General features: G+C 65.3%; 1 protein-coding gene across 8 annotated transcripts in view; it reads right to left on the reverse strand.

The window, feature by feature from the left end:
* Nucleotides 1-27,144, reverse strand: part of Iqsec1 (IQ motif and Sec7 domain ArfGEF 1) — a 192,016-nt gene that overhangs the window by 15,189 nt on the left and 149,683 nt on the right. For 5 of the 8 annotated variants that reach the window (XM_077106227.1, XM_077106223.1, XM_077106229.1 and 2 more), the window contains exons 2-4: nt 10,827-11,106; nt 7,021-8,252; nt 832-993 (exon numbers count right to left, since the gene is read on the reverse strand). In XM_077106227.1, coding sequence (XP_076962342.1) covers nt 832-993; nt 7,021-8,246 — 1,388 coding nt within the window. In that variant the 5' untranslated portion in view covers nt 8,247-8,252; nt 10,827-11,106. Of the gene's footprint in view, nt 1-831; nt 994-7,020; nt 8,253-10,826; nt 11,107-18,419; nt 18,438-25,099; nt 25,388-27,144 lie in introns of those variants that run through there. The other 3 variants (XM_077106225.1, XM_077106224.1, XM_077106230.1) reach the window with 3 other exon arrangements.

The following is a 27,144-nucleotide window of genomic DNA, read 5'->3' on the forward strand; positions in this document are numbered from 1 at the left end:
CAGGGACATGGCGGGTGGCGCCCAAGCCCCTCACCAGGGGCCATCTGCTCTTCCTGCGCTGCTTCCTCCCTCCCACTAGTTGGAAAGGGGTGAGAGGGACAATGACCATGGCAGGTGACACTGGAGCTCCCTGGTTGAAGGAGCAGGCAGGGCCAGCCGCAGGGTCCACTGAGGGCCTCCATGGACTGAGGGCCTCCATGGGTCACTGAGGGCCCCATGGGCCCCAGGGTGCAGAAGGGAGGCAGGTGAGGGGTCAGCGTGAGACCCATGGGCAAGACCAGCAGGGCGTGTGGAGGACCAAGGAAGGTGAGCGAGCCCTGAGTCCTCAGATCCGACCGACCAGGGACCCGAAATATTAAAACAAAAGAAAAACAAAAACTTTGCTCGTGTTGAGCTGAGCAGTGGCCCACGCCTGTCATCCCAGCGGCTCGGGAGGCTGAGGCAGGAGGATTGCAAGGTGGAGGCCAGCCTCAGCCACTTAGCGAGGCCCTAAGCAACTCAGCGAGACCCTGTCTCTAAATAAAATATTAAACGGGCTGGGGACGGGGCTCAGGGGTTAAGCATCCCTGGGTTCAAACTCTGGGACCAAAAAACCCAAAAAACAACCAAACCCAACTTTGCCCGCGAGGACCAGGGACAGACTTGGGGGCGCTCTGTGCCCCACACTGCAGTCTGACCACCACCTCAGCCAGGCAGGAGGCCACTCGAACCCCAGGGCCCCTGACGTAGGGACCTGAGCACGGGATCCTGCCACCGCAGGCTCGGGAAGCAGCGCCCAGGACACCAGGGGACTCCCGTGCATGTGCGTGTCCTGGGGTGGTGACAACTCACTCGAGCACGTCGCGGTTGAACTGCTTCTGCCGGTTGCCCAGGAACTCCCCGATCATCTGGCGGCTGAGACCCTTGCGCTGCAGCAGGAAGTGGGCCACGCCCACGGGGGTGTCGGGGACGAAGCCGCGCTCGATGAGGTACTGCACGCCCTTCTCAGGCTTCCTGGGGACAAGAACAGGCTCAGCCACCAGGGGATGGCCACCTCCTCCCTCCTGCCCCTGCGGGCTCCTGCCATGCTATCCCGCCCTCATGGTGGCCAGAGTGACAGCCAGTGGTGACCCAGGCCTGGGGTGGCCCTGGGACACTCCGGGGTGCTGGAGCGTGACCCCACGTCGCGGCCTCACCCGCACACACCCAGAGTCGCCCAGCACAGCCCAGCTCTCTGCACCCCTTGGCCAGGAAGCTGCTGCGGGACACCCAAACCCAACGACCCCAACATGTGACAGTGACATCTTCCTGTCCCCATAGCGGTCCTGGGCCTACCGATTCCCTGAAACCCCACTCCTTGGGCTCAGCATTCAAGGCACACGCGGGGCACAACTTCTATCACCATCAGGAGCCCTGGGCAGTACTCAGGCCACAGGGACGCCCCGAATAAGCCCCATAAGGCGTGGCCCACGCCTGTCATCCCAGCAGCTGGGGAGGCTGAGGCAGGAGGATCGCAAGCTGGAGGCCAGCCTCAGCAACTCAGCGAGAGAGGGCTGGGGACGGGGCTCTGTGATTAAATGCCCCTGGGTTCAATCCCTGGAACCAAAAAATGAAAACAGCAAAACCTATCAGCACGTCCAGCTGCACGACCTGGGAGGGAAAGAGGCCCGAGAGGCCGACTGCCCAGGGAGGACAGCTCTGGGGCTGGGCCGCGTCTCCGGGTCTCCTCGTCCCCGCAGCCTCTAGTGCCCGAGGGGTGCAGAAGGCCAGGCCCCGTAGAGACGGCAGGAAGTGGGGATGGGGCTTGGGGCCTGGCAGCTGTGGGCAGGGCCTGGGGGTCCAGGTGGGCTCTGGGCACCGCCGGCCCCCCATCCTCTGGCCCACGGCCTCCGATCTGGTGGCAGGTCTGGCCTTGGCTAAGGGCAGCACGGTCACAGGAGACAAGGTGGCGTGAGGCACTGGGAAGGGCCACACATGATCCTGGAGGGTGTGTGGGCTGGGGAGGGCCTCGGGCGGACACCCAGGTGGGCGGAGTGCAGGGCTCTGCTGTCCCCTGAGTGGCCACAGAGACAAAGGCCGCTTCCCGCGCCGGTGGTGTGTGCGGCTCCCGGGGACAGCAGAAAGCCACCTCCTGGCCTCCAGGTGGCCCTGCTGTTGTGCCCCAGGACGGCCACACACTGGAAACCCGACCCCAGGAGCTTACAGAGAGGGGGCCATGGGGTGACCCTGCCCCCACAGCTGTGCGGCCCTGGTCCCTCCAGGATGCTAACAGGGTGCCCGGCCTGGCCCAGCGTCCTCCCCTCCTGGGGACGTGCCCACATTCCCCTGCAGACCCCTGTAGCATCGGGGATCTGAGCGCCAGTCCCTTGTCCTGGGCGGCTCAGGGCACAGTGGGAAAGGGGGAGGGGTCAAGCCACAAGGCTGTGCGTGGGGCGTGGGGACACCGGCTCTCTGAGTCTGTGCCCGGCACGGGGCAGTGGGGACCGTGCCAGTGACACCCAGCCCACTGGCGGGCTGGGGCCCAGAGCCTGGCACCGAGGGAGTCCACAAAGGAGCAGGCAGGGGGAGCAGAGAGGGCCTCTGTGAGCAGGGACCAAGGGACAGGCTCAGGAGTGGCTGGGAACTGTGGGTAGAGGCCCTGGGGGAGGGGGTTGTGGGACTGGCAACCCTGGGAGCTGTCGCGGGGCCTGGGGGAGGGGAGGGCAGGGCCGTGGTGGGCCAGGCCACAGCAGGTGCTGGCTTCCTCCTGGGGGAGCAGAGTCCAGCTCTGGGGAGTGAAGGGGCCTGTGGCTGCTGAGACCCAGGGCCAGGCCCCGGCCAGAGCCAAGCTGGTGGCCCCTGTGGCTTCCAGGGGTGGCCCGTGGAGGAGGTTGGAGAAGGGAATTAGGACCTGGTGAGGGCGGAGGGCACATGTTGGCAGGTGGGCGCCTGTGTGCACCCACGCGTGTGAGCGCAGGGGTGGGTGGCCGGGGTGGGCAGGAGGGACCGAGTCACCATCCCAGGCGGCCCCAGCCTGGGGCAGGAAGGACGGATCCCACCCGACTCGGCAGAAGCAAGGAACCAAAGCTGGGTACCAAGGACCCTGGGGGGGATGGCAGGTGACACGGGCTGGAGAGGCAGGGCAGGAGCCCTGAATGGCTTCCAGCTGAGGGGACCAGCCTTAGAGTGACCTGGTGGTGGCAGCCAGTGCCCCAGACACTTCCAGGGCGAATCCCCTGTCCGGGGACCTTGCTGGTGTCCCCTCCCACAGGGAGGCCCCCTGTCCAGTGCAGATCTGGGCCCTACAGGGCGACCTCCTCGCCCACCGTCCCTGCAGAGCCCCGTGCTCTGTGCCCAAAGGACACGCACCTCACAGGCTCCGCAACGTGTCCCATGGGACCAGCCGCGACTGCCACCCAGTCCCCTCGGCCTCTTCCTGTCACAGAGCCGCACTGTCCCACCCCTGCCCAGGGCGGGAGCGGTGGGCCTGCCCTGACTACTGGACGGTGAGCGGAGGGCGCAGGTGCCACTCCTAGGGACGGCAGCGCGACCCCTGCAGCCTCCCTTACTGGTCACCCGAGCACCCGCTGAGGGCCAGGCACGGTGCCAGGGGACATCCTCATCAGAGTGACACGAAGGAGGGAGGTACGATCCAAGCACCCAGGGATGGACGGCAGCGCTGGCGTCCTGGGCATGGCCCCGGGGGCCGAGTCTGGCCGACCAGCTGGGTGACCTAGGGCTAGCTGCTGAACCTCTCTGTGCCTGTGTTCTGGGGCTGGCTCAGTGCACACGTCAGTCACTGGGAAGAGTCAACAAGCTTGTCCACAAAGCACGTGTTCCCAGCCCTCAGAGGCGCTCTGGCCACAGGGCAGAGCCAACTTCAGGATGCCCCAGGGACCCGGATGAGGTGTCAACTTTGGATGGGCTGAAGGGACAGGCAGGAAGAGGCTCCTTAAGGAGGTGGCCCTGGACGGGAGCAAGAAGAACAGGGAGAGGGTTCCTGGTGGACAGAAGGACCACTGCAAAAGCCTCAGCGGACAGACACTTCCATTAGGGCACAGAGAGGTCAAGGCACTTAGCTCCGGGGCGCCCAGCAAGATGAAAGTGCTGGACTGTGAGCCCCTTCTCCGCCCCGGGAAGCCCCGGAAAATGCCATCCCTGCCACTCAGAGGCGGCCCTGTCCAGCAGGTTCTGAGCGCCCCACTGCTCTCTCCGCCAATGTCGCCGTCCCCAGCTGCCCCGACGTGCTCTGGCAGGTGTCGGGAGTGGCCCGCCCCAGCCCCTGCTGTCTGCACCCGGGGCCACCCCACCCCTCCCTCGAGGCTGGCAGGGGACGCCTCCCTGACATCGGATGCTGACCCAGAGTCCAGTGCCACCAGGAGCCAGGACCGCGCAGCCACCTGCCCCTGAGCCACTCGGGGCCACTGGGCAAGAGGGAGCCATGGCGGGCTCCAGGCAAGAGCAGGCCCTGCACCCGTCCAGGTCGGAGCTGCCCGCGAGGAGCGTCCCTACCAGGAGCCCCTGGACTTCCCACCCCACCCCTCCAGCGAGCTGTGTCCCCATGACCCAGTGGCCGCCTTCATCCCTGGCTTCAGGCCTGACAGAGCCCACTTCCTGCTGGCCACAGGAAGTGGCCCTGGGAGCCGACCTGGCGCCAGCAGAAGCCTGCGGGGACAGAGACCCTACTTCCTGCAGGGGCTGGAGACCGCTGGTGGCCCTGCTGCCCAGGGGACAGGGCTGCAGCTGGGGACCAGGGAAGACGCTTTCGGTCTAAGTGGTGTGAGCTGGTCCCTGTGCCCTGAGATGCAAAGTGCCCTGACCCAGAGGGAGGCCAAGGGTGCCCCAGGCCACGGGCTGAGCAGGCTACGTGCAGAGACCCCGCACGCCCGGAAGGGCCTCTTGGAGGGACCCAGGTCCTCCAGGGACAGTCACCTCCCTTCTGCCCACCCACCTGCAGGGCCAGCAGCGGCCCTCCCGCGGCCCCCACTCAATCCACTCTGATGCCCACAAAGGAGACCCAAGCGGGACGATCATGTCCTGGCCAGAGGTGGCCGGTCCTGCTCCCTGGACACCGTTCTCCCCACTGGGGACTCAATACTGTGACCCCAGGCCCAGTGGCCCCCGCCCAGGAGGGGAGACCAGCTCCAAAGACCCGCTCCCTGTGCTCCCGAGGGCCACTGCGAAGCACAGGGCGTGACCGTGGCCTTGGGCCTGGCCCTGGGTCCCCCTGCCCCACCCTGCGGTGGCTGCACAGAGGTGGCGAGCACAGGGACCGAGCACTGGAGGAGGATTGTCCCCAAACAGGACCCCAGGCTGGAAGGGCCGCGGAGGCCCGTGCACAGCTCCAAGCTCCACAGGGGTCCTGCCACTGTCACCCCAGGGGCCACCAGGCCAGGACGGGTGACCACAGCTAGGCACATGCCCTGGGCCACAGGAGTGACCCCGGGGTGGTTCTCAGTGCCACTGGCAAGCAGGATGTGACAGGCCAAGGTCCCTGCTGGTCACTGTGGAGCACTGTGCTGACACCCGCTGCCCTGGGCCTGTTCCCTCCAGTGGGCGGTTCTGCTCCTGGTCTCAGTTCAGACCCGTCCCCGGGAAAGGGGCCTGACTCCACCGTGGACGCCATCCTGACACCGCGGCTTTCACAGGTGTGTTCGGCAGCCGGAGGCTCAGGTCCCACGGCTGGTCAGTGGCAGAGCCGGCCCCCTCCTGGCCAAGGTCAGGGGTCAGGGCCCGGCTCAAGGCCACAGTGATGCCTGAGTCCCCTCCCCGTTCCTCCCCAAGCTGCCAGCCAGATGTGTGGCCCGGGGCAGGGGCAGGGGCTGGGCACCTGGGGACATCTGGACACTGGCCTTGGCAGCCTCCCTGGCTGGCGGGCCCTCCCACCGAGGGTCCCCTCTGCAGGCCCTTAGACCCCGGGCAAGGGTCAGCACCCAGCTGCGGCTTCCCCTCCACAGGGGACCTGCCAGCCTGTCCAGACCCCGGCCATCCCCTCGCGAGCTGCCCCCAGGGTCTACGTGCAGAGGGGGCCACCTGGTCTGGAGGGGCAGAGGGGTCTGTGCCACAGGAGCCCCAGCGTGGCCAGGCCAGCAAGGCCCGCGCACCAGCGGCTCCTCACCCAGCGGAAACACCCCCAGTGCATGCTGACCCCTCAGCCTGGACCAGCCCGCTCCAGAGCAGGACTGTCCACCCACATGTGATGCGGGAGCCTCTTCCAGGTGACCAGTGCCCCTGAGGGACGGATCAACCTTCGTCCTCTTTAATACATGCAGCCACCTGCAGCTGGGCCTCCCCATCCTCCCCGCCGACTGCATAAAGAGGTCAAGTTTCCCCTGGTCACCTCTGAGCTCCAGGCAGGGCCAGCAGCCAGCAGAGCTGGTCAGGCACCTTCCTGAGCTGGTCCTAAGTCCCCAGGGAGAACTAGTAGCGAGAAAGACCCCCGTTCAGATCAAGAGCTCGGTGCAGGGCGCACGCCTGCAGATCTGGCAACTCGGAGGCCGAGGCAGGAGGATAGCAAGTTCGAGGCCAGCCTCAGCCACTCAGCAAGATGCTGTCACTACAAGAATTTTTTTTTTTAAAGAGATTGGGGATGTCCTTTGGACACTTCCCAAGGGTCCATCTGATGAGATGTGAACTACCCAGAAAGACAGGAAAGTTAGAGATGGACAGAAAAGACTCAGGTCCTTAAGGACCCAAGGTGGGACAGGTCTCTGATGTCCCCGGATGGGGCAGTCATGTCCACATCCACGGCCCCAGGGAGGCCACACATAATGACATCTGATGACCCCCCACCCCAGAGGTGGGGGGGATGGAAATGACTCTGAGGTTTCAGGAGAGCCTGCCGCCGGCCTCCCCTCCTGGCTACTCGGCCCTGCTAGGAACAGCCTCCCTCCACTCAGCCTCCAGGAGGCCAGGCTGCCTGTGCCCCTGCGCCCAGTGTCCCCCAGCAGAGCTGGAACCCCGTGGGTCGCTGCCCGTGCCCTCCTGCTCCCTGCCGTCCCCCAGCCCCGTGCCCTCCCCCTCCACCATCCCCGGCCCTGTCCCCGCCCCCGCGGGCCTCACTTGTTGAAGAGGTTGAGGCCGATGCGGTAGTGCCTCTTGCGCACCACGTCGTGGCTGAAGGCGGGCGAGTCCCAGCTGTGGCGCGCCTCCTTGTGGTAGGTGGGCTTGCTCAGCGCCTGCTCCCTCAGGCTGTCGCGCGAGGACGACTCGGAGCTGCAGTGGATCGTGTCGTTGGAGTTGGACGTGCTGTTGATGCTGTCGTTGTCGCCGTCCGAGTAGTCCGACTCCGACTTGCTCTGCCGGTTGGCTGAGCCGTTGATGGCCAGGTGGCCCTCCAGGGGCCGCGGCGGCCGGGCGCGGGGCTCGGGCTCGTCGCGGGTCCCCTTGACGCCGTGCGCAACGCGCTTGGGGCTGCCCTGCGGCCCGACCCGGCCGCGCTCGTAGGCGCCCGACCTCTGCAGCGAGCCTCGCTCCGAGCGGTCGCTGAGGTCGGCCGAGCTGTCGCTGGGCGGCTCGATGGTCAGCAGGGGCAGGCGCCCGGCGCGCAGCCGCGGCTCGGGCCGCTCCAGGGACGCCGTGCCACCTGCGTCCGCGTCCGCGCGCTCCTCGGGCGTCGCCAGCGCCCAATAGTCCGCGCCACCCGCCCGGAGCCGCGAGTCTGACTCGGCGCTGGACGGTCGGTCCCCGGCCTGCGACATCGGCAGGGGCGGCGACAGCTCCTCCTCGTCGATGTACAGCGTGACGTCGCTGTAGGAGGCTGTCATCTCGTCCAGCTTATGGGGGTCCAGGCCGTGCAAGGCCGGGGGCGGCTCGCTGTCGCGGGCGCGGGCCACCTCGGCCACGGGCGCCTCCTCGGCGTGCAGGCTGCGACAATTGAGGGCGTCGTCGATGGACTCGGCCAGCGACTTCACCTGCCGGGAAAAGGCGTCCTCCAGCTCCGTGATGGCATCCGCGAAGTCGCCGGCAGGGGCCGCAGGGGGCAGCGAGGCGGGCGGCTCCCCCAGCTCCGGGCACTCGGCGGGCACCAGGGTCCCCAGCGGGGTGCCGTCGTTGGTCACCGAGACCTGCTTGCCCTCGAAGTAGGAGCTGTGCAGCTTCTCGGGACCCTCGAAGGAGAACTGCATCCTCATGTTGGACAGCACGATGCGGCGCGACATGCGGCTCTCGGACATGGAGCTGCGCAGGCGCTCAAAGTTCTTGTTCATCTGGTACTGGCGGAAGGCCGTCTGGATGGTGCGCGCCGCATGGCGGGTCACCAGGCGCCCCCCATACTTGCGCTCCAGCATCTCCACCTGGGGGGAAGCAGAGAGTGAGGCCGCCCTGTCCCCAGCTCGCCCACCCCCGCCCTCGGGTTGGTGGGATTCTTTAGGGTTCCAAGATGGAGCCCAGGGGCGCTTACCCACTGAGCCCCCTCCCTGAGCCCCGTCCCCAGCCCTTTTTAGATTTTATTTAGAGACAGGGTCTCAGGGAGTTGCTTAGGGTCTTGCTAAGTGGCTGAGGCTGGCCTCCAACTTATGATCCTCCTGCCTCAGCCTCCCCGGCTCTAGCATGTCAGGCATGGGCCACCGCGCCCAGCCTCCTCCTCATTCTACAGGAATGTGACCTGCGAGGGTCTCGCCATGTCCCCAGACAACTGCTAGGGGAGGCTTGTGGGTTCTGGGGTCACACCACGTCAAAGGGGAGGCATGGGCAGCCCTGTAGGGCTTCTCAGAGCCCTGGGGGCCGAGGACCCGAGGCAGGTCAGGGCATGTGCCAAACACCCCAGCAAGGCCCAAGCGCTGAGGACAGGCACTGGGGTTCAAGGCCAAGTGCCTGGCTGTAACCCTGCCTCTGTCCCCGGGAACCGCGGGGCTCCCCAGTTTCCCCATCTGGAAAGTGGGACCTGCCTCCTGGGCCTCTGGGAGTCCTGGGTGATGTGGGTACAAAGCGCTCGGCACTCCCCAAGCACTGGGTCCACAGCTGTGCAGACCCCAGCCGAGTGGCTGAGGCTGGCCTTGAACTCGTGGTCCTCCTGCAGCTGAGCCTGCTCTGTGAGCCCTCAGCACCCCCTGTGCAGGTGGGCAAACCGAGGCCCAGAGGGACAGACCCCCAGCTCCAGTGGCCTGCACCAGAGCTGGGCTGAAAGGCGGGCAGCCCAGCCGTCCTGGGCCACAGGAGGGGGCGGACAGAGGACGGGCTCAGGGCTTGGGGATCAGGGCCCAAGGGTGGCAGGGGCAGTTTGTCTCCTGCTCTGAGCTGCTGGACGCCACCCAGCACCACCTGCTCCCCAGGAGCCAGCTGAGCCCTGACCTGGGGGTTGCCTGAGGTCCCCCGGCTCCTCCTGCCAGGCCTGGACGGGGTGTCCCAAACACCAGGCGCTCCAGGCCCCTCTCCTGCCAGCCTGGGCAGGCGGTCACCTGCTTCCCCAGCTCTCCTCCTAAGTGCGTGTGTGATAGAAACTTCCAGAAGGTAGACACAGTCTCTGCACTGAGTCACCAAGCAGGCCACACTGGGCCAGGCCAGGCCAACCCGCCAGGTCATTCTGCGTCCTGGAACCTGGGGAAGCAGCCGGCAGCTCAGGGGCCTCACACCACCTCCTGGGCTCTCAGACGGGCAGGGAGGAGTGACCGGCCCGCAGGAGACACATGGTGCCAGAGAAGGCCCTGTGGCCAGGGCTGTGGCTCTGGCTCTCACTCACCTGAGGGAAACTTCTGGAACAGTGTCAATAAGGAACCGAGAGGAATGCTCACCCACAAAGCAGAACTGCCACCTCTCAAAGACTCGGGGACATTCCCCGACACCCACCCAGATTCTGCTCTCAGGGACAGGAAAGCCCCAGAGGCCAGGGGACGCATTCAACCTCCCTGGGGCTCCTCTACTCCCCTGGGCTCCTCTCACTACTGCGGGTGCCGTGTCCCCTGATGAAGACTCTTGTGGAATGGAGTACCCACTGGCGTCCAGCAGTGCTCACGCCATCAGCCGATTCCCGTTTTTACCTTGCCTGCTGGGAAGCTCAGTGGAGCCTGGACTGCTCCATGCCTGTGCCTGTCACCTTGTCTCTTGTCTCTGCACCACTTGTTCCTTTTGCACTCCTCACACACACCAAGCTCAGTACCTCAGGGCTTTTGCAGCTGCTGTCACCTCTTTGGGGAATACCCAGTTCTCACGTCCACCCCCTTATTTGACGCTGCCACCACCCAGAGCCACTCTATTTTTATTTTTTTGGGTACTAGGGGTGCTTAACCCCTGAGCCCTGTCCCCAGCCCTTTTTACTTTTTATTTTGAGACAGGGTGTCGCTGAGTTGCTTAGGGCCTTGCTAAGTTGCTGAGGCTGGCCTCCAATTTGCAATCCTCCTGCCTCAGCCTCCAAGTCACTGGGATGACAGGTGTGCGCCCACCATGCCCAGCAAGCCACTCTCTTTCCCCCAATTTTATGGCCCTTTCCAGAACTAAACTGACCCCTTTTGCAGGACTGAGCCTCACACACTGGGAGGACTCTGTGACACCCAGGGGACCTCCCGCTGCCTTGCTTACCCTGCCCACCATCTTAGCAGGGACAGGGACACTCCTCTGTCCCCCTCAACCCCAAGAGGCTGCCTCTTAGCTGGGCGCGGTGGCCCACGCCTGTCATCCCAGTGGCTCGGGAGGCTGAGGCAGGAGGATCGTGAGTTCCAAGCCAGCCTCAGCCACAGTGAGGCCCTGAGCAGCTCAGGGAGGCCCTGTCTCTAAATAAATGCTAAATAGGGCTGGAAGGGACTGGAAGGCCCCTCTGAATCGGTGGAGCCCACAGGGACAGAGGCCAGGCGCACCTGGTCTGCACGCGGCGTCCACTCTCGGGAGTTTGGTCCTGGCCTCTGGGGAAGGAGGGTGGCCTTAACCCCACCTACCTGCTTGTCCTGCAGGTCTGAGGACAGCTCATAGCTCTCGGAGAGTGACCGCGAGCGCTTGATGGCGTCCTCCTCGGCCTGCTTGCGCAGGATGGACGTGGAGTGCTGCAGCCGGGGTCTCCGTGGGCGCTGCGGCCCCGCGTGCAGCCCATAGGCGCCGGGCGTGAGCTCGCACTGCTCCGGGCTGAGGCTGGCCCCAGGCACTAGTGGGCCCTGGTGGTAGGCCGAAGGGCTGTCCAGGGACGTGCCAGTCTCACTACTGGGGGCCTCGCCCTCGACGCTGCAGGGGGAGAGAAGTGTCCTGTGAGCGGGTATTGGGGACCCGGGAGCCAACTGGCCCGGCACCTCCTGCCCGCTTCCGGCCCCATGATGCCATTCCCACGCGCCCGAGGAGACCCTGGGTAGCACCATCCTGTGGATCCCGGCCCCCCACGGGCTTCGTGTCCTCAGTCAGACCTGCCCCTCTCTAGCGGCCACCGACGCCAGCGAGTGGCTTTGTTTATGTGAGGCTTCCCTGGGGACAGCAGTGTGGCCCGGGGCTGCTGGCAACTCAGTCTGGCACACAGTAGGTGCTCAGTAAATACAGTCAGTCTCTCTCTGTCACCACTTGGATTCCACAAGCCTCCAGGGCATTGTCCAAGTGGCTGAGGCTGGCCTCCAACATGCAATCCTCCTGCCTCAGCCTCCAAGTAGCTGGGATCACAGGCGTGGGCCACTGTACCCGGCCTGAGAGGTCTTCACCAGGCAATTAAGTCAAAACAGGGACATTAGGGTGGACCCCGGTACAACAGGGAGGACATCAGGACACAGATGGGCAGGGTGGGGGGCCACATGGAGACACAGGAGGCGGCCCTCCACGAGCCCAGGAGACGGGCCTGCCAGAGCCAGCTGGGCCCACGCCCCCTCCCCTGGCCTCCAGCCGAGAGACAGCAGTGTCCCCGGCACCTGGCCTGTGGCACTGTCCGGGCCGGGAACTGGGCACCAGGTTCTGCAGACATTTTCCTTAACCCTTAGAAGGAGGATGGCAGGGCCACCTACGTGGAGAAGACCCTGCCCGAGCCACCAGCACTGAGCGGGCGGTGGGCCAGAGCCCGGTGGTGGCCACCGGGACCTGCTGCCTCTCACACCCTCGTGTCCAGCACACCCCTGACCTCTGCACAGCGGTGGCAGCACAGGGTCAGCCAGGGGGACAGTGGGTGGGGACAGCCAGTGGGGACAGCCGGGCCCAAAGGGTGACTCATCCCGACTCTGGGACTCAACACTTTTTGCTCCATGCAGACGCTGGGTCCCCCGTTTACAGGTTTCCAGCAAGGGACAGGCCAGAGGGGAGACGTGGACACACGTCGCCAGTGTGACCTCTTGTCACCCTGCCAGGTACCCCGTGCCCGGGACATTACTCCACCCAGAGCTGGAAGGGACTTGAAGACCCCTGTGGTCCCTGGGGCAGGGTGAAGGTCTCAGTGGAAGTGGCCCCAGGAGGACAGGGGACACAGGGGCCACCCAGGCGGTGGGAACGCCCTGCATTCAACAGCTGGCCAACTGGTCTACCAGGGCCCCGCCTGTTCCTGCTGCCCCCGGGGCTGCGGGACTCCGCTGTCCACTGCCGGCTCCCGGGTGGGCCTGGGCGAGACCCGGGTGAGGCCCGGAAGGAGGCCGGCAGAGCTGGTGTAGAGGGAGCCTGGCCCCAGAGCCAGGTCCACCCTGAGCCAGGGCCGCCGGCCAATCTCAGCTCTCGCTGACATGGAGGGACAGAGTATCCGCTCCAGCCATGGGCTCTGGCCTCCAGGGACATCCCATCTCGTCCCCAGGGGCTCGGGTGACAGGGCTCATGTTGTTTAGGCCTGGCCTGGCCTCTTTCTGGCTGTGACCATGGCCATCACCCCCCCTAGGCCTCAGCTTCCCTCTCAAGGAAGCCAAGGTGGCTCCCCTTCGAGATCCCCCAACCTCTGAAGAGCCACCGTCCCCTCTCCCCTGTACCCACCACTTCCTCTGGGCCAGTGCATAGGAGGGATGGGGCCAGCTAATGCTCTGCCTGGTGCCCGGCCACAAAACCGCGTGCCTCTACTGACCGTCTGCAGGAGGGAGCGAACCGCCACTCTTGATCTCAGGCCTTTACTCCTCAGAGGATGGAGGACAAAGCCCAGCCCATGCTGCCTGGCCTCCAGATCCAGCCTCTAGGCCCAGCCTCCAGACCTAGCCTCTAGACCCAGCCTCCAGGCCCAGCCTCCAGACCCAGCCCCCAGCGGGGCCCGCATTCTGTGGCCTGTGTGTCACAGCACCTGTGTCCCCTGCTGTGTTTCAGTCAGAGGCCAAATCTGTGTCTCTGAGCCCGAGGCTGATGGGAGACACGGCCTTGAGCTGGGGGAGACACAGCCAGGCTCCAGGCAAGAGAGGGGACTCAGTGGTCCCCGAGGCTCAGTGAGCGGCATTGCGGAGACGGACGGGTCTCCTTGGGGGTCCCTGAGTGGAGCCTGAAGCCCTTGGAGGCACTGAACTCGTGGAAGGGGGCGTGACCCCGAGCGGCCACCAGCAGTCCAGGGCTCAGGACCTGGGCCCAGCCTGGGACCTCCCCCAGCCTGGCTGCGAGGCGGGGACACGGCAGGTCATCAGCGTGGGTGTCCTCCGCCCTGGAGGGAGACGTAGGGCCTGGGAAGGGGCCCTTTGGGATACGAGGTGGAAGTACTTAGGGGCTGTGCGGCCCAGAGGTCCTGCTCTGTGATGCTGGGGGCCAGCAGGTTCCAGAATGTTCTAGGGAGAAAGAACCAGGGTCTCCTTAAGAGCATGCTCTCCAGGAAGGGAGATTCCTACAGTCACCCCCAGCCTGCCCCTTGACCCTGGGCAGCATCCCTCTCCTCCTACCCCCCAGCCAACGCCAACCGCATTCAACTGTCACCAAGTCTGGTCAAAAGTGTCCGCAGAAGCCAGGCGCGGGGGTGCACGCGTCATCCCAGCGGCTTGGGAGGCTGGGGCAGGAGGATCACAAGTTGGAGGCCAGCCTCAGCAATTTAGAGAGAGGTGCTAAGCAACTCAGTGGGACCCTGTCTCTAAACAAAATACAAGGTACAGCTGGGACAGGGCTCAGTGGCCGAGTGTCCCTGAGTTCAATCCCTGGTACCAAAAAAGAAAAAAAAAATCTATGCAGATGGTGTCCCCAGGGGTGGGACGCGGTGTCCCCAGGGGTGGGCTTGGCGCCCTTCCGAACTGCAGGGAGAACAAAGCAGAAAACTAATCGCAAAAGGATCCAAATGTCCCAACACGACAGGGGACACCCAGGGGACCCGCACAGCCCCGGGCTCACAGCCGGCAGCCATCGCAAGAGGAATTCCTCTGTGACCCCGGAGGACCCTGTCTGACGTGGAGGACGTCACGTCCTGACGGTGCCCCCAGCAGCCATCCAGTGCGACGCTCCCAGAGCCTGCGTCAGAGATGACCAGAGCTGATCCACACAGCGGTCAGTGTCGCCTGCTGACAAGCCCGGGCGGTCGAGGGAGGGGACGCGATTAGCATCTAGTTGGTGGCCCCCGGTCAGGAAGTCACCAGATTTCATTCCCAGAGATTGGGCTGCCACGTGGCTCCTCCTGCCTCCCGATTAGGAGGCCACTCTGCCCCGTTTCTTCCTGGGGGGGAGGGGGACTGTCCAAAATGTCATGTAACTATGACTCTTTCCCTCCCAGGCAGAGGGGCAGATGCCCTAAAGACTCGGAGCTCCAAAATGAGGCTTGTGTGCTGGCCACAGTGGCCCACGCCTGCCATCCAGCGGCTTGGGAGGCTGAGGCAGGAGGATCACAAGTTGGAGGCCAGCCTCAGCAAAAGTGAGGCCCTAAATAACTGTCCCTAAATAAAATACAGAATGGGGCTGGGGAGGTGGCCCCGTGGTCTAGGGGCCTGGGTTCAATTCCCAGTGGACTTCCTAGCTGAGGGCAGTGGCGCCCGCCTGTGATCCCAGCGGTTTGGGAGGCAGAGGCAGGAGGATTGCCAATTGGAGGCCAGCCTCAGCAAAAAAATCAATAAGGAGGCCGGGGGCTGAGGCCCAGCGGTCTCGACCTCCAGGACCCAGGGAAACCAGCCTAGAAGCCACGTTCACTGGGCGGTCACGCGTGTTTGACTCGGGTTCCCGGGACACGGGCTGAGTGGCGTTGGTCCCTGGAGGTGGGCACAGAGCTGCACCTGTCCCTGGCCCCGGCCTCCCACCTCCTGAGCCTCACCGCCCAGGTCAGGCCCCTTCGGAGCTCTGTCCCCAAGCCTGCGCCATCAGATGGCCCTCCACGGCCCTGCGAGCGTCCTCCACAGCAGCCCAGTGACCATCTCCGACGACACGAGCCACGCGCAGCTCGAGCCACGGGCAGGACAGTCCTGGTCCCTGGCGATGCCCGGCAGTTTAGAGTTTCTGGAACGTTCTCTGGCAGTTGGGTGGCCCCACGTTCTCAGAGGAGGCTCCGGGTGCGGGGCCCTTCCCAGAGATTTCCCCCAAGGACGGAGCCCAGGCGCAGGGAGGTGACCCGAGGACGCTTCCCGGTCATGGGCCTGGCTGGACCTGATGTCCTGCGCCACCAGGGACCGGGTGGCCCTTCCCACACCAAGGACACGAGGCCAGCGGCGGGGGATCTGGCTGGGTCTCGGGAAGAGGGAGGGGAAGCCACTGCGAGCTGAGCGGCCAGAGAAGCCACCAGAGGCCACACTAGCCACCAGCCCCAGTGTCGGGTCACAGTGGACGGCGTCTGGGTCCCCAAGCCCCGGAAGCTGGCGCAGTCATGTCACCTCCTACCTGTCCCAGGACCAGGGTCCCCTGCAGCACAGAGGGCCAGGGGGGTACTGGAGATGGCCCCCAGAGCAGCGGGGACCGCCACCTGAGGGAGACAGCTGGGGCGGTCACCATCCACGGTGACCAGAGGCTCTCCTTAGCAAAGGACGCCACGCCCCACAGTGTCCCCGAGGTGAGGAAGGGGCTCAGGAGTGAGCGCTGTCACAGGTATGCAAGCCACAGCTGTCGGGTCCCCACAGGACAGGGGCCAAGGGGACGTTCCCCTACCGCCAGTGTCACAGGGCCTCTGTGAACCCGTCCCGTCCCCTGCTCCCTGACCTCTGGGATGTCCCACAAGGGCCCCCGGGGACCACCGCTGCCCACTTCCTCTCCCTGTGGCTGTGGGACAGCAGGGGACAGCGGTGGGGGGCCGTGACCAGCCCTGGCCTCCAGCAAAGGCAGAGTGGCCAAGGAGAGGAGGGACCGTGTCCAACATGGGCCCAGGCTGGACGGCAGGGGTCGGGGCGAGGGGCTGTGGGGTCGAGAGCCACTCCTCTCAGCAAGAATGTCCCCCAGGGCAGCTCTGGGCCCGGGCAGGGGAGCAGGGGAGCTGGGGACCCCCCCTCAGTGTCCACGGTGGTCAGCATGGCCGGCTCCCATGAGACTCAGCCCTATAGGAACAGAGAGGTCAAGTAACCCCCCCAAGGGCGGCACAGCTAGGGCGTGAGGGTGGCCCGATGGGCCTCGGGGTGCAGGGTCGGCCCCAGGGCCTCCCTCGGTGGCAGGTCACAGGATGGCGTGGCACGCGCAGAGGGCACCAGAGCCTGGGCTCTCCAGGTCCTCACGGGAGGGTCCCCACACCAGCCACCGTCCCCGCCATGCCGCAGGTGAGGACTCGTGACACCGCAGGGCTGGGGACTCACAAGGAAGGGAGCCATCGGCCGGGGACACGGTCAGCACGGACGCGGGGCTGACCATCTTGGACTCCTCTGTGAGCCTGCTGGGCCCCAGCTGCGCCAGGTGTCACCACCTGGGAGGTGGCAGGAGCAGGGACCGCCAGCCTCGTCCAGTGGCCCCTCGAGGTCGGGCAGAGCGGGCTGGGCCTTGACCCTGGGGGTCCTTGACCCGGGGCCACATCACTTGATAACGCCACCCCCTTCCAAGAAGGCTGGCCCCGGGCTGATGACGCAGGTGACCTTCCAGCCCCGTCTGTGGCTCAATGTCCACACCAGAAGCCTCAGGCCAGGTGCCGGCACAGGACAGAGCAAAATGCCTCTGACCTTACGTCTGTCCCCGCTCGCCTCTAGCTCTCCTGGGTCCGGGTGTCTGATTTCCTGAAAGGGACACCAGATAAGGCAGGGACAGCTCATGTCCAGCCCTCATGTAGGGCTTTGTGTCCCTCTTGGTTGCCTGGGCCACATTAATCAAGGCTCATCACCCAGAAGAGAGGAGGTGATGATGCTCTTGCTCTGCACAGGGCTTGGGCCTCTGTCACCTCCGAGCAAGGGCAGGCTTGGCACACCTGAAGCACAGCACCAGGGACCCCCAGGAGGGATGCGGAACAACGGCTCAAGTGTCCTTGCGCCCCGAGGCCAAGACACTGTCCCCAACCCTGGGTGCGCCACACTCAGAACCAAGGAGCTGGCGGACTCTGTGGATGCTCCAGAAGTCCCCCTGCGGGCTCTGCTGAGAGGACACAGTGAGCGGCCTGGCCACCGAGTGACCAGAACACAGTGCAGGACCCCACCCGGCCTGCCTCCCAGGGCTGCCCAGAGCAGCCACCGGCCTCCGGCTTCCCTCTATAGTCCCAGCATCTCCCACCACAGGACCCTTGCACATGCCCTGTGCCTGGTGTGGCCTTCTAACTCCTGCTGGACCCGACCCTCCCCTCTACCCAGAGGCCACCGATGACTTCACTCTGAACCGCACAGGCCAGCCCTCGGGAGCTGGCCTGTCACGCACACAGCCCGGGCTGTGCCACCAAGCCAGACAAGACTTTGGAAGTGTGTCCTCTTGGCTGAGTGCAGGCTCTGCAGGGAACTCGGCCCCCCCCACCCCGGGGATGGTCAGTCTGTGGGAGGGGCCCAGGCGAGGAGGGCGGCCCTGGGGACAGCTGAGGTCCTGAGGCTCCAGGGAAGGGCTGTGGCTTGGAGGCTGAAGACACTGGGCATGTGCGGACGGCGACAGGAGCAGAGAGGTGGCAGGAGGCAGGGGCTGGCCTGAGACCCCCCGCAGGGGACAAGACTCTCTGGAAATCCCTGTGCCCACAGGGACCTGGTCCTCTCCCTTGATGCCCCATGAAGTGGGGTTCAGGCAGGGCTTGCTCCAGGAGCCTGGAGTCTGAATGGAAAAGCGAGAGGAATGGGGTCCCCGGGTCCTGCATCCTGCTGACGGGTGGGCATGGTCCCCGCCCTGGGTCCCGGTAGTCACCCTAAGCCTGTGGCCTGTGTGGAAGGCCTGGGGACCCCAGAGCACAGCTAGGACCCCTCCCCGGGCCCCTGGCCTGACTGTCCACCGCTGCAGGGCAGGAAACGGGCCAGGCCGAGTGGCCACCGCTCCACCTCCCGGGCCACAGTGTCATCTTTAATTACCGGGCCCCGGGCCTCCGGCAGTGGCTTTTATATACAGAGAAAAATATAGGACTGAGGACAATGGGTGTCCCCAGGGAAGGCTATTTTTAGCGCTTTGCTTACTGAGTGGCTGGGCAGCGCCCTGGCCCTCAGCTGCCCGGGCGACAGGGCAGGCGCACAGCAGCTGGGCACGCAGGGGCTTCTCGGCTGGTGGACAGTCATCAAGAAGATGTGGTTCTGGGGGCGCCCCAAGCTGGGGGGAGGGGTGGCAGGGCGGCTGACCTGTGTCCCCGGTACCGTGTGGCACTTCCCGCCCCGACGTCGCGGTGACAGGCCCCCTGCCTGCTGTGCTCTGGCTGGAGCCTCCTCTCCCCGGGCACGGTGGGGGCGCTGTTGACGTGGCAAGGTGAGGCCGTGCCCAGGGGAGTCCTGGCGGGGCCACTGCCAAGCCGGGAGGGGCCAGTCTCAGGGCAGGCCTGGGCAGCGTCTTCAGGCAGAGCGCTGTTCTCATCAGGCACACCAGGGGCAGGAGTCACAGGGCTCTGTGGCCTGGGAGCCCAGGACTGGCCAACAGCATCCGCCAGGACCAAACCTCATTTCCCTAAACACAGGATGCTGTGTGTCTGCAGGAGCCAAGGGCACCTTCTCTGTGCTCCCTCGGGCTGTGTGTCTGCAGGAGCCAAGGGCTCCTTCTCTGTGCTCTGACTCATTCCCACTGATGGACCAGAGGCCCAGGAGGGAGGATTCAGGACCCGAGCAGCCCTGGGTTCGCAGGGGGGAGGAGCTGGCGGGTCCTGGCTGTGAGTAAATGTGGCCAGCAGCCGGGGGGCAGGGAGGCCACCAGGCTGGGCCAGGCGCTGGTGGGGCTGGGGACAGGAAGTGGGAGCAGAGCCCCCGCCCGGCTGGCAAGCACCTGCTTTTCCCTGGGCGCGGGGCCAGCTAGCAGGGGCGGCGGGAGGCCCTGGGTGGGGTGCCCGGGGACGCCTGCCAGGTCCCGTCTGTGGACGCTGCTGGGCGGGAGTCCCTATCAGTGCCCGCCAGCCCCAGGGGCCCAGCCGCCCGTCGCGGGGAGCAGAGCCCACAACCAGGGCCCAGGCCGAGGCAGAGGGGCCGTTCCCCAGCCCACCCCACTGGGCCGGCAGTCCCCAGGTCTGCGAGAGCCTGTCACTCCCCCAGGGCCATCTGTCCTGCACCCCAGGCCCCGGGCCCCGCCCCCCGGCAGAGCTGGCCAGAGGCCTGGCACCCACTGGCAACCTGTCCCTCACGAGGACACCAAGGGACCTCCAAAGGACAAGCACCCCAGGTCTCTGGCAGCGTGGCAGCCTGTGGCTGAGCCAGCCTGGTCAGTGTGGCTCACAGCCTGCTCCGTGGGGCCAAACAGGGCTCTGCTTAAAACACTGGAACACGTGGGTGACACTGTGACATCTGGAGGTCTCATGTGAAAACCCGGTGTTCTACTGGACCCCGTGGCCCACGTCTGGCATCCCAGCAGCTCGGGAGGCTGAGGCAGGAGGATCGCAAGTTGGAGGCCAGCCTCAGCAACTTAGCAGGACCCTAAGCAACTCAGTGAGGCCCTGTCTCTAAATAAAATACCAAAAGGGCTGGGGACAGGGCTCAGTGGTCAGGTGACCCTGGGTTCAATCCCTGGGACCAAAAAGAAAAGAATAAACACAGTTAGCCTGGGCCAAGTCCACGAGGGCCTCCGCAACCACCCTTACCCTGGGGTGAAAGGCAGGAGGCCAGGATCAGAGGCCAACTGGGAAGCGGGCGGGGTCGAGGGGGGAGTGAGCGCTGTGGACATCTGGCCGCGGACTCTGTCCCCTAACCTCCTTCTGCAATGACCACAGGGGTTATGAAGCTCCCCCTCTTCTCAGGTATGGAAACTGGCCCAGGAGGCCGGACAGAGGGCAGCCGATTGTGGCCAGCTCCGGCCAGCCTCCTTGCAAGGGAGGGGGTGAGCCTTCAGAGCTCAGTGAGAACCGTTTAAAAAAACCAATGAATAACGAGAGGCAGCCTCCACGGTGCCTCACCACCTACCCTAAGGTCCCGTGTTAACGGCTTTTCACGTTCTTGCCCCTGCCGCTCACACCACCTCGCCTGCTGGCGGAAACAGGAAGCCAAACACCATTTGGTTTCTCACTTTAAATCAGGACTTAGGCCACTGCGGTGGTGCAGGCCTGTCATCCAGCTCAGGAGGCTGAGGCAGGAGGATCGCAAGTTGGAGGCCAGCCTCAGTTGCTTAAAAAGTGTCTTAAGAGATTTAATGAGACTTTGTCTCAAGATATAAAATAAGACAGGGCTGGGGACGTGGCTCAGGGTGAAGCACCCTGGGTCCCATTGCTGGACCAAAACAAAACGAAACGCGTCCTGGGGACAGTGCTTCCCCAGGCAGACCGGCCTCCACCCATCGGGGCAGAGGCAGCTGGGGCCTCCCATCTGGGACAATCTGAGTTCCTTGTTCCTCTTAAGGATCCCTCTCTCCTCCCGCGGGCTTGCGTCCAGCACCCACACGCCTGTGTACTCACTGATGTCACAGGCCCTGGCCCTGGGTCTCCTCACCTCGCAGAACCTGTCGTGTCTACACTGATCCCTCAGGGAGTCAGGGGACAGTGGCTTTGGTCCCAGAACGCTGTTCTGTGCAGCACGGGGGCTGAAAGCCACCCACAAACGCCACCCGTGCTGGGGACCAAGGGACTCTCTCCCAGACGCCCCTTGGGGTCCCTGGGGAGAGAGACAAAGTCACCAGGAGGGCCCCGTGAGTCGTCACCAACCAGCACTTGGGCTGGGACAGCTGGGGACACATTCACCAGGTGACGACTTCACAGCACAGGAGGCAGAGCCTGGCTCTAGGGCCCGGCCCTGAAGCCACACAGCGCACACCCCAGCCCCAGACCTTGTCCTGGACAACGTCCCCCCTAAAGCCCAGGGATGACCCATGTCCCTCCTGCTATGTCGCCTTGGGAATCACAACCCTCCCGCAGGCTGCGTGGATGACGGCCATCACCCAGATGGTCACTATGTCATCTTTTCAATAACCTTTGCACAAAGAGGGGACATGCGCTCAGGGCTCCCGCCACAGCCAGGGAACACTGTGCAGGGTCCCACGGGGGACTGTCACCGCGTCAGGAAGCCACAGAGCGAGGACATCAAATGGGAAGGAGGCGCCTTGCCCCAAGGAGCAGCAGCCCCCGCACAGGCCCAGGACACACAGGTGACTGTCGGGTCAGGGCGAGGACAGGGACAGGGCGCCAAGGAGCCAAACAGCCCTTGGGGTCCATCCCCAACCCCAGAAACTGGCAAATAAGAACGGTGACATTATTCCAGCTCTACTCATCTCACGGGAGGGAGAGGTGGCCGATCACAACTGTGGTGACAATAGCTACCAGACGTCGGGCACCTGGACGCAGTGGTCACCAGGAGAAGCCGCACATCCCCTGGGGAGTCACTTCTGGTCCCATTTCATGGATGGGAAAAACTGAGGCTCAGATGGGGGAGGAAACAGCCAAAGCCGCAGAGTTGAGAAGAGGAGGAGTCTGTGTTCCATGTGGCCCACAAGACCCGGGCTCTGTGAGGGGCAGTTTCAGGATACGCCATGGTCTCTCGACTGGCCCAGGGCCTGACACGAAGTAGGTGCTCAGTAAATACTGCCTCATGTGGATAAAGGAGCGCAGGGGAGTGCGGGTGGGTGCGCTCGGGAATGAGGCATTCCTGAGCCCGGGAGGTGCCTACATGTGTTCCTGGGTGGCCAGGTGCCAGGCCACGTGGGCATCAGCACACAGGCCACAGGCCCGGGGCTCATGGGGGGCACCTGCCCCATGAGGGTCTGGCCATGGCGGCTAGGGCAGTGGTGGGTCCAGGTGGCGCCCGGCCATAGTCCCACCGCGCGGTCATCGATTCCTGCTCTGCGTAGTTCCACAAGGACAGCAGCGGGTCCTCAAAGCCACACCAGAAGTTCCTCAGGAGCTGGCGTGGCCTCTAAGGCCACTAAGATTGGCTTTTGTGGCCCCATGACAAACCACACCCCCGCCTCTGTGCGCCCTCCCCCGTCCACACGCGCGTGTCCGCCTCTCCCCAGGCCTCCAGCCCACGGGGCGCTGTTGACGGTCGCCTGGCCTCTGGAGCTCACTGGACGGACATTCCATGTGTCATCAAAATCCAGAGGAAACTTACAAAAGAGGAAGGAAGAAAATGCAGCCGGTCAGCACAGCTGGGAAGGACACACTGACGTGGACAAACACAGCCTCTGACTGCGGGACCCCAGGGCTGCCCTGCCGGGCAAGGCCACCCACTTGCTCAGAGGCCCACGGTCGAGCGCCACAGTCAACCCCGATCGCTGAGGTGCCCTGGACTTAGAGATTCTCTTGATAAAACCAGAAGCCCGTGTTCTGCAGAATCCAGCCACAGTACGCTTCACGCAGCTGGCACAGTGGCCCGTGCCTGTCATGCCAGTGGCTTGGGAGGCTGAGGCAGGAGGATCGCAAGTTGGAGGCCGGCCTCAGCAACAGCAAGGCCCTAAGCAACTCAGCGGGACCCTGTCTCTAAATAAAATGCAAAATAGGGCTACGGAGGGGCTCAGGGGTTAAGAGCCCCTGGATTCAATCCCCAGGGCCCCCTCCCCAAGACCAAAAAATCCTTGATGCGCGCACAGACAGGAGCTCCCAGGGGCCGGGCCAATGCCCTCCTGAAACCCTAGTGCCCAGCCCCCGCTAGGTGACTCTGCAGCCCGCCTGCCCGCCCGCACCTCTGGGCTGGATCTGGGTACATATCAGCACAGCTCGCTCAGAGTCGGGCTCCCTCGGCTTTGGAGAAGGCTGAAATCGCGGCGGGGCCCCCCCGACGACAGCAGGGCAACTCAGGCATGGCTGGGATACTCTGGTGGAGTCCATGGCACCCGGCCCTGGTGTGCCCGTTTGGAAACCAGGGAGCAAAGCCGTGGGGCTCCAAGGTCCAGTGCCACCCAGCATCAGGCTGCTGCCCCGCGTGGGCCACGCGTAATGGCCAAGGCTGCGAGCGGGTGGCGTGGCCGGGCCTGGGCAGGCTTTTCTCAGGCCCACAACAGACTGGGCTCTCCTGAGGTCACTGGAGCCTGGTGGGTCCCTTCTGGGTTTGGGGAGGTGGAGATGGCCAGTTGGGAGCACCCTGGGTGGGGGCAGGGGCCTCTGGAAGTCTGAAGGAGTACAGCTCAGCCCCAACAGCCCAGAGGTCCAGGGTGCTCCTCGGGCCACCCCGGGCTTCTTTTGGAACAGATGTGCCAGGTGTTCTGCAACAACTGGGCCCCATCTGCTCTGAGGCTAAGGGACGGTTCTCTGGCCCCAGGACACCTGGCCTGGCCCCTGCCACCGGGGAGCAGCGGCTCATGTGCAGCCCAGACTCAGAAGGCCCTCAGCCCCCCGCAGCTGGAAGGGCTTAGAGCAGAGACCAAGGGACTTCTGAGAAGGGACATGGGACTGAGAAACCCGCACAAGAAGTGGTTTCAATGACACGCTAGGTGGCCTGCGGATCCTGGGGAAGTCCTAACCGAGGGGCAGAAACCCCGAGTCTCCTTCACATCAAAAGCGTGAAGGAGTCCAGCCAGGACAAGTGGCTTCCCAGTGGCGGTCGCCTGCTCTCCTTGGACTGCTGGCTGCACAGAACAAAGACTCAGAGCCTCCTGCCGGGTCCCTGGTGCTCAGCGCAAGTATACAGTAGGTACTCCATAACCGCGAGTCTTGGTGCTATCGAGGACTCCAGCTGTGGCTCCCCTGCCACCTGAGGGTGCTGGTAACAGGAGGAGAAGGCGCAGACAGAGCGCGACAGCTGAAGGGCTGCGCGGGGTGGCCGCCACGTGTGGGGTATGGATACTGGGACCCCCATTCCCAGCCCGGGCCACTGATGCCAGACAGATGGTCCCGCAGCTGCAGCCTGCCTGGCCTCTGCCCCGGATCCAGGGAACCGCCCCCCCTGTCAGCACAACCCCACACAGAGCCCCAAGCACTTGGGATGGGGAGGGGACCAAGGGGACCTCATGCAGGGTCTGCATGCAACTGCCAGGCACACGCTTGCAGAATTTTGGAACTAAAAGATCAAAAGGCTCCAGGTGGGCCTCCCCCAGCGGGGACCAACACAGCCACGTCTGTTTGCAGACCCGCTGCCTCGCTTCCCTCCCCTGATCCTTGGAGGGGCCGCAGGCGGCTCAGGGGGCAGCTGCCCGGGGAGGGAGAGAGGAAATCAATATTCCCCGCACACACCCCCTGCTCACAGACAGCCGCTGAGGCCCCGCCAGCCGCCCACAGCCCTGCAACTCACAGGGCGGCGGATCAGACGCCAGCTCCAGCCCCGGCCATGACAGGCCCCCTGGCCCCCGCGTGTAAACAACACCCCCGACCAGCGGCCTCCTCCAGGTCACACCGAGTCGCAAACAGCAGCCACGCACACAAACCTGAAGCCCGGCACCTTCACAGGTGGCCCTGTCAGGTGCCTGGTCCCCAAGCCCCCACTGATTGGCACAGCTGGAACATGACCCACAACTTGAACTTGCTCAGGGTCTCCCAGATGAGGTGGACACACAACTCAGGGACAAGCCCAGGGTCTCCCATGGACACGGCCGCAGGAGCTTCCCTGGCTGCCATCAGACACAAACAGAGCCCAGCCCCCCCACCCCCCGCCCCGCCACAAACTTCTGTCACATCCGCCGCTGGCTCTGCCACCCGGCCACCCACAGCAGCTCCCACCCAGGGTCCCCGAGGGCAACTCCGCCACAGAGGTCCCCAGATCCCTCCTTTGTCCCCCAGGAACAGGTCCAGCCGGCGACCCTGCAACACCGGCTCTAGCAGGGGCACCCTTGCCCCCCATCCCAGAGTCCCCTCTTCCGGGCACTCTTGGCCACCAGACAGTGCCCCCCCAGTCGTCACACCCCGAACACGGGGGTCCCTGGCCTGGCCACTGTCCAGGAGGCCCTGCCCTCGCCCCGCGCCCGGCCTCACCCGCTGTCCAGCTCCAGCTCCAGCAGGGACTGCGTCCTCTCCGAGCTGCAGTGCAGGCACCACATGGCGGCCGGGCGGCCGCTGCCCCAGCCGGAGCAGGGACCCAGGCCCAGCGCGGCCCACCGGCTCCCAGGCCCACACCCTCGGCCTGAGGGCCCGGCTTCCTGCCGCGGGACCACGCCGCGTCCCCGGGCCCAGGGCCTGCCGGCTCCCGCCGCTCCGGGCCCGGTGTCGATCCCAGGTCAGCCGAGCCGGCCCTCCGCCGCCGCCCGCCTGGCGCAGCGACAGTCCCGGCCGGAGGAATGTGGCCCGGGAGGGGCGGGGCCACGGGGGGGCGGAGCCGAGGGCGGCGGGGGCGGGGCCGTGAGGATCGGGGCGAGAGGGCCAAAGGGGGCGGGGCCGAGAGGGGCGGGAGACGCGCGAAGCCAGGGGGCGGGGCCGAGAGGGGCGGGGCCGAGAGGAGCGAAAGGGGCGAGACCAACAGGAGCTGGGCCGAGAGGGGAGGGGGAAGCGCGGAGCCAGGGGGTGGGACCCAGGGGGTGGGAGAGGCGCGAATCCAGGAGGCGGGGCCTAGGGGGCGGAGCCGAGAGGACCTGGGCCGAGAAGGGCGGGGGGAGCGCGGAACCAGGGGGCGGGACCGAGAGAGGCGGGGCTGGGCCAGGCAGAGCCCCGGAGGCGGGGCTGCGCGGGGATACGGGGGCGGGGCCGAGAGGGGCCAGGCTGGGCCGTACAGAGCCTAGGGGGCGGAGCCTAGGGGGCGGGGCTGCGCGGGGCTGCGGGGGCGGGGCCGGGGGCGGGGGCGGGGCGGCGCCCTGGGAATCCCGGGCGGGGCGGCGCTCTCGGGTCCCATGAGCTCGGGAGGCGCGGGAGGCGCGCTCTGCGCACCCGCTCCAGCTCCAGAGCCTCCCAGTGGCCACGTCTTCCTCCCCGGCGACGACGCGCGACAAATACAAAGCACCCGGCCGCTCACCCGAGGCTGCTCCGCAGACTGTGGCCTCAGTTCCTAAGGCCGGCCTGGGGCCTCGCGGACGACGCGCCCGCCCAGGGGACAAGGGCGGGGTCCCACCCGGCGTCACCCTGGGGGAGGATCCGATGGAAAACTGCACAACTACACAACTCGTCCCCTCGCCCGGCCAGCCCCCGCAGCCCCCCGTGCCCACTGCCACCCAGAGACGCCCCGCAGCCCCGGGTACTGGCAGCACCCCAGAGCTCCTCCTGGCGACATTGTGCACAGGTGACCCCGGCCGGCGCCCAGACAGGAGACCAGGCTCTGCTCACTGGGCTGCTCGAGGGTCCTCGCCCCACCCTCCTCTGGGGCTGCCCGTCCCCATCTGTCTGTCCATCGCCTGTTACTTCCCGTCCCCGGGTCCACGGAGGCGGGCTCAGCGGTGACACCCGCTAGGGTAGGTAGCGAGCACGTGGACAGACGCCACCAAACCCAGCTGCCCGGGGTCTCACCACCTGCGAGGCCAGCTCCCGGAGAGCCAGGCAGCTGTCACATCTGCGGGATCAGGAAATCGCAGGAGCCACTAATGAAGGGGCCCGGTCTTGTGTCCTTTGGAAGCTTTCATTTGAAGACAGCGGCCAAGCTGCCCCAGCCTCGGGAAGGGCAGGGCAGCCCCCAGATCCAGGCTGACGCCCCAAGACTAAGCCCCGCTTAATGCCCAGAGCCACGTTCCTCCTCTTGGGCTCCCATGTTTTCTTTGCTACATTAAAAACAAAGAGAAAGCCAGACATGGTGGCAAATGCCTGTAAGCCCAGCAGCTCGGGAGGCTGGGGCAGGAGGACTGCAACTTAGAGGCCAGCCTCAACAACTTAGGCCCTAAATAACTCAGGGAGACCCTGTCTCTAAATTAAAAAGGGCTGGGGACGGGGCTCAGGGGTTAAGCACCCCTGGGTTCAATCCCTGGGACCAAATAAATCCTTAAACACAGAATGGGAGGACAGATTCGCCAATCAGAGACGGACGAGGGCTTGTGTTACGTTCCATCAGAGAAAGCAAACAACCCAACGGGCCAAGGATCCGGATGGACATCTCTCCTAAG

The sequence above is a fragment of the Callospermophilus lateralis genome, chromosome 20 (assembly GCF_048772815.1).
Source record: "Callospermophilus lateralis isolate mCalLat2 chromosome 20, mCalLat2.hap1, whole genome shotgun sequence".
Classification (NCBI taxonomy): Eukaryota; Metazoa; Chordata; class Mammalia; order Rodentia; family Sciuridae; genus Callospermophilus; species Callospermophilus lateralis.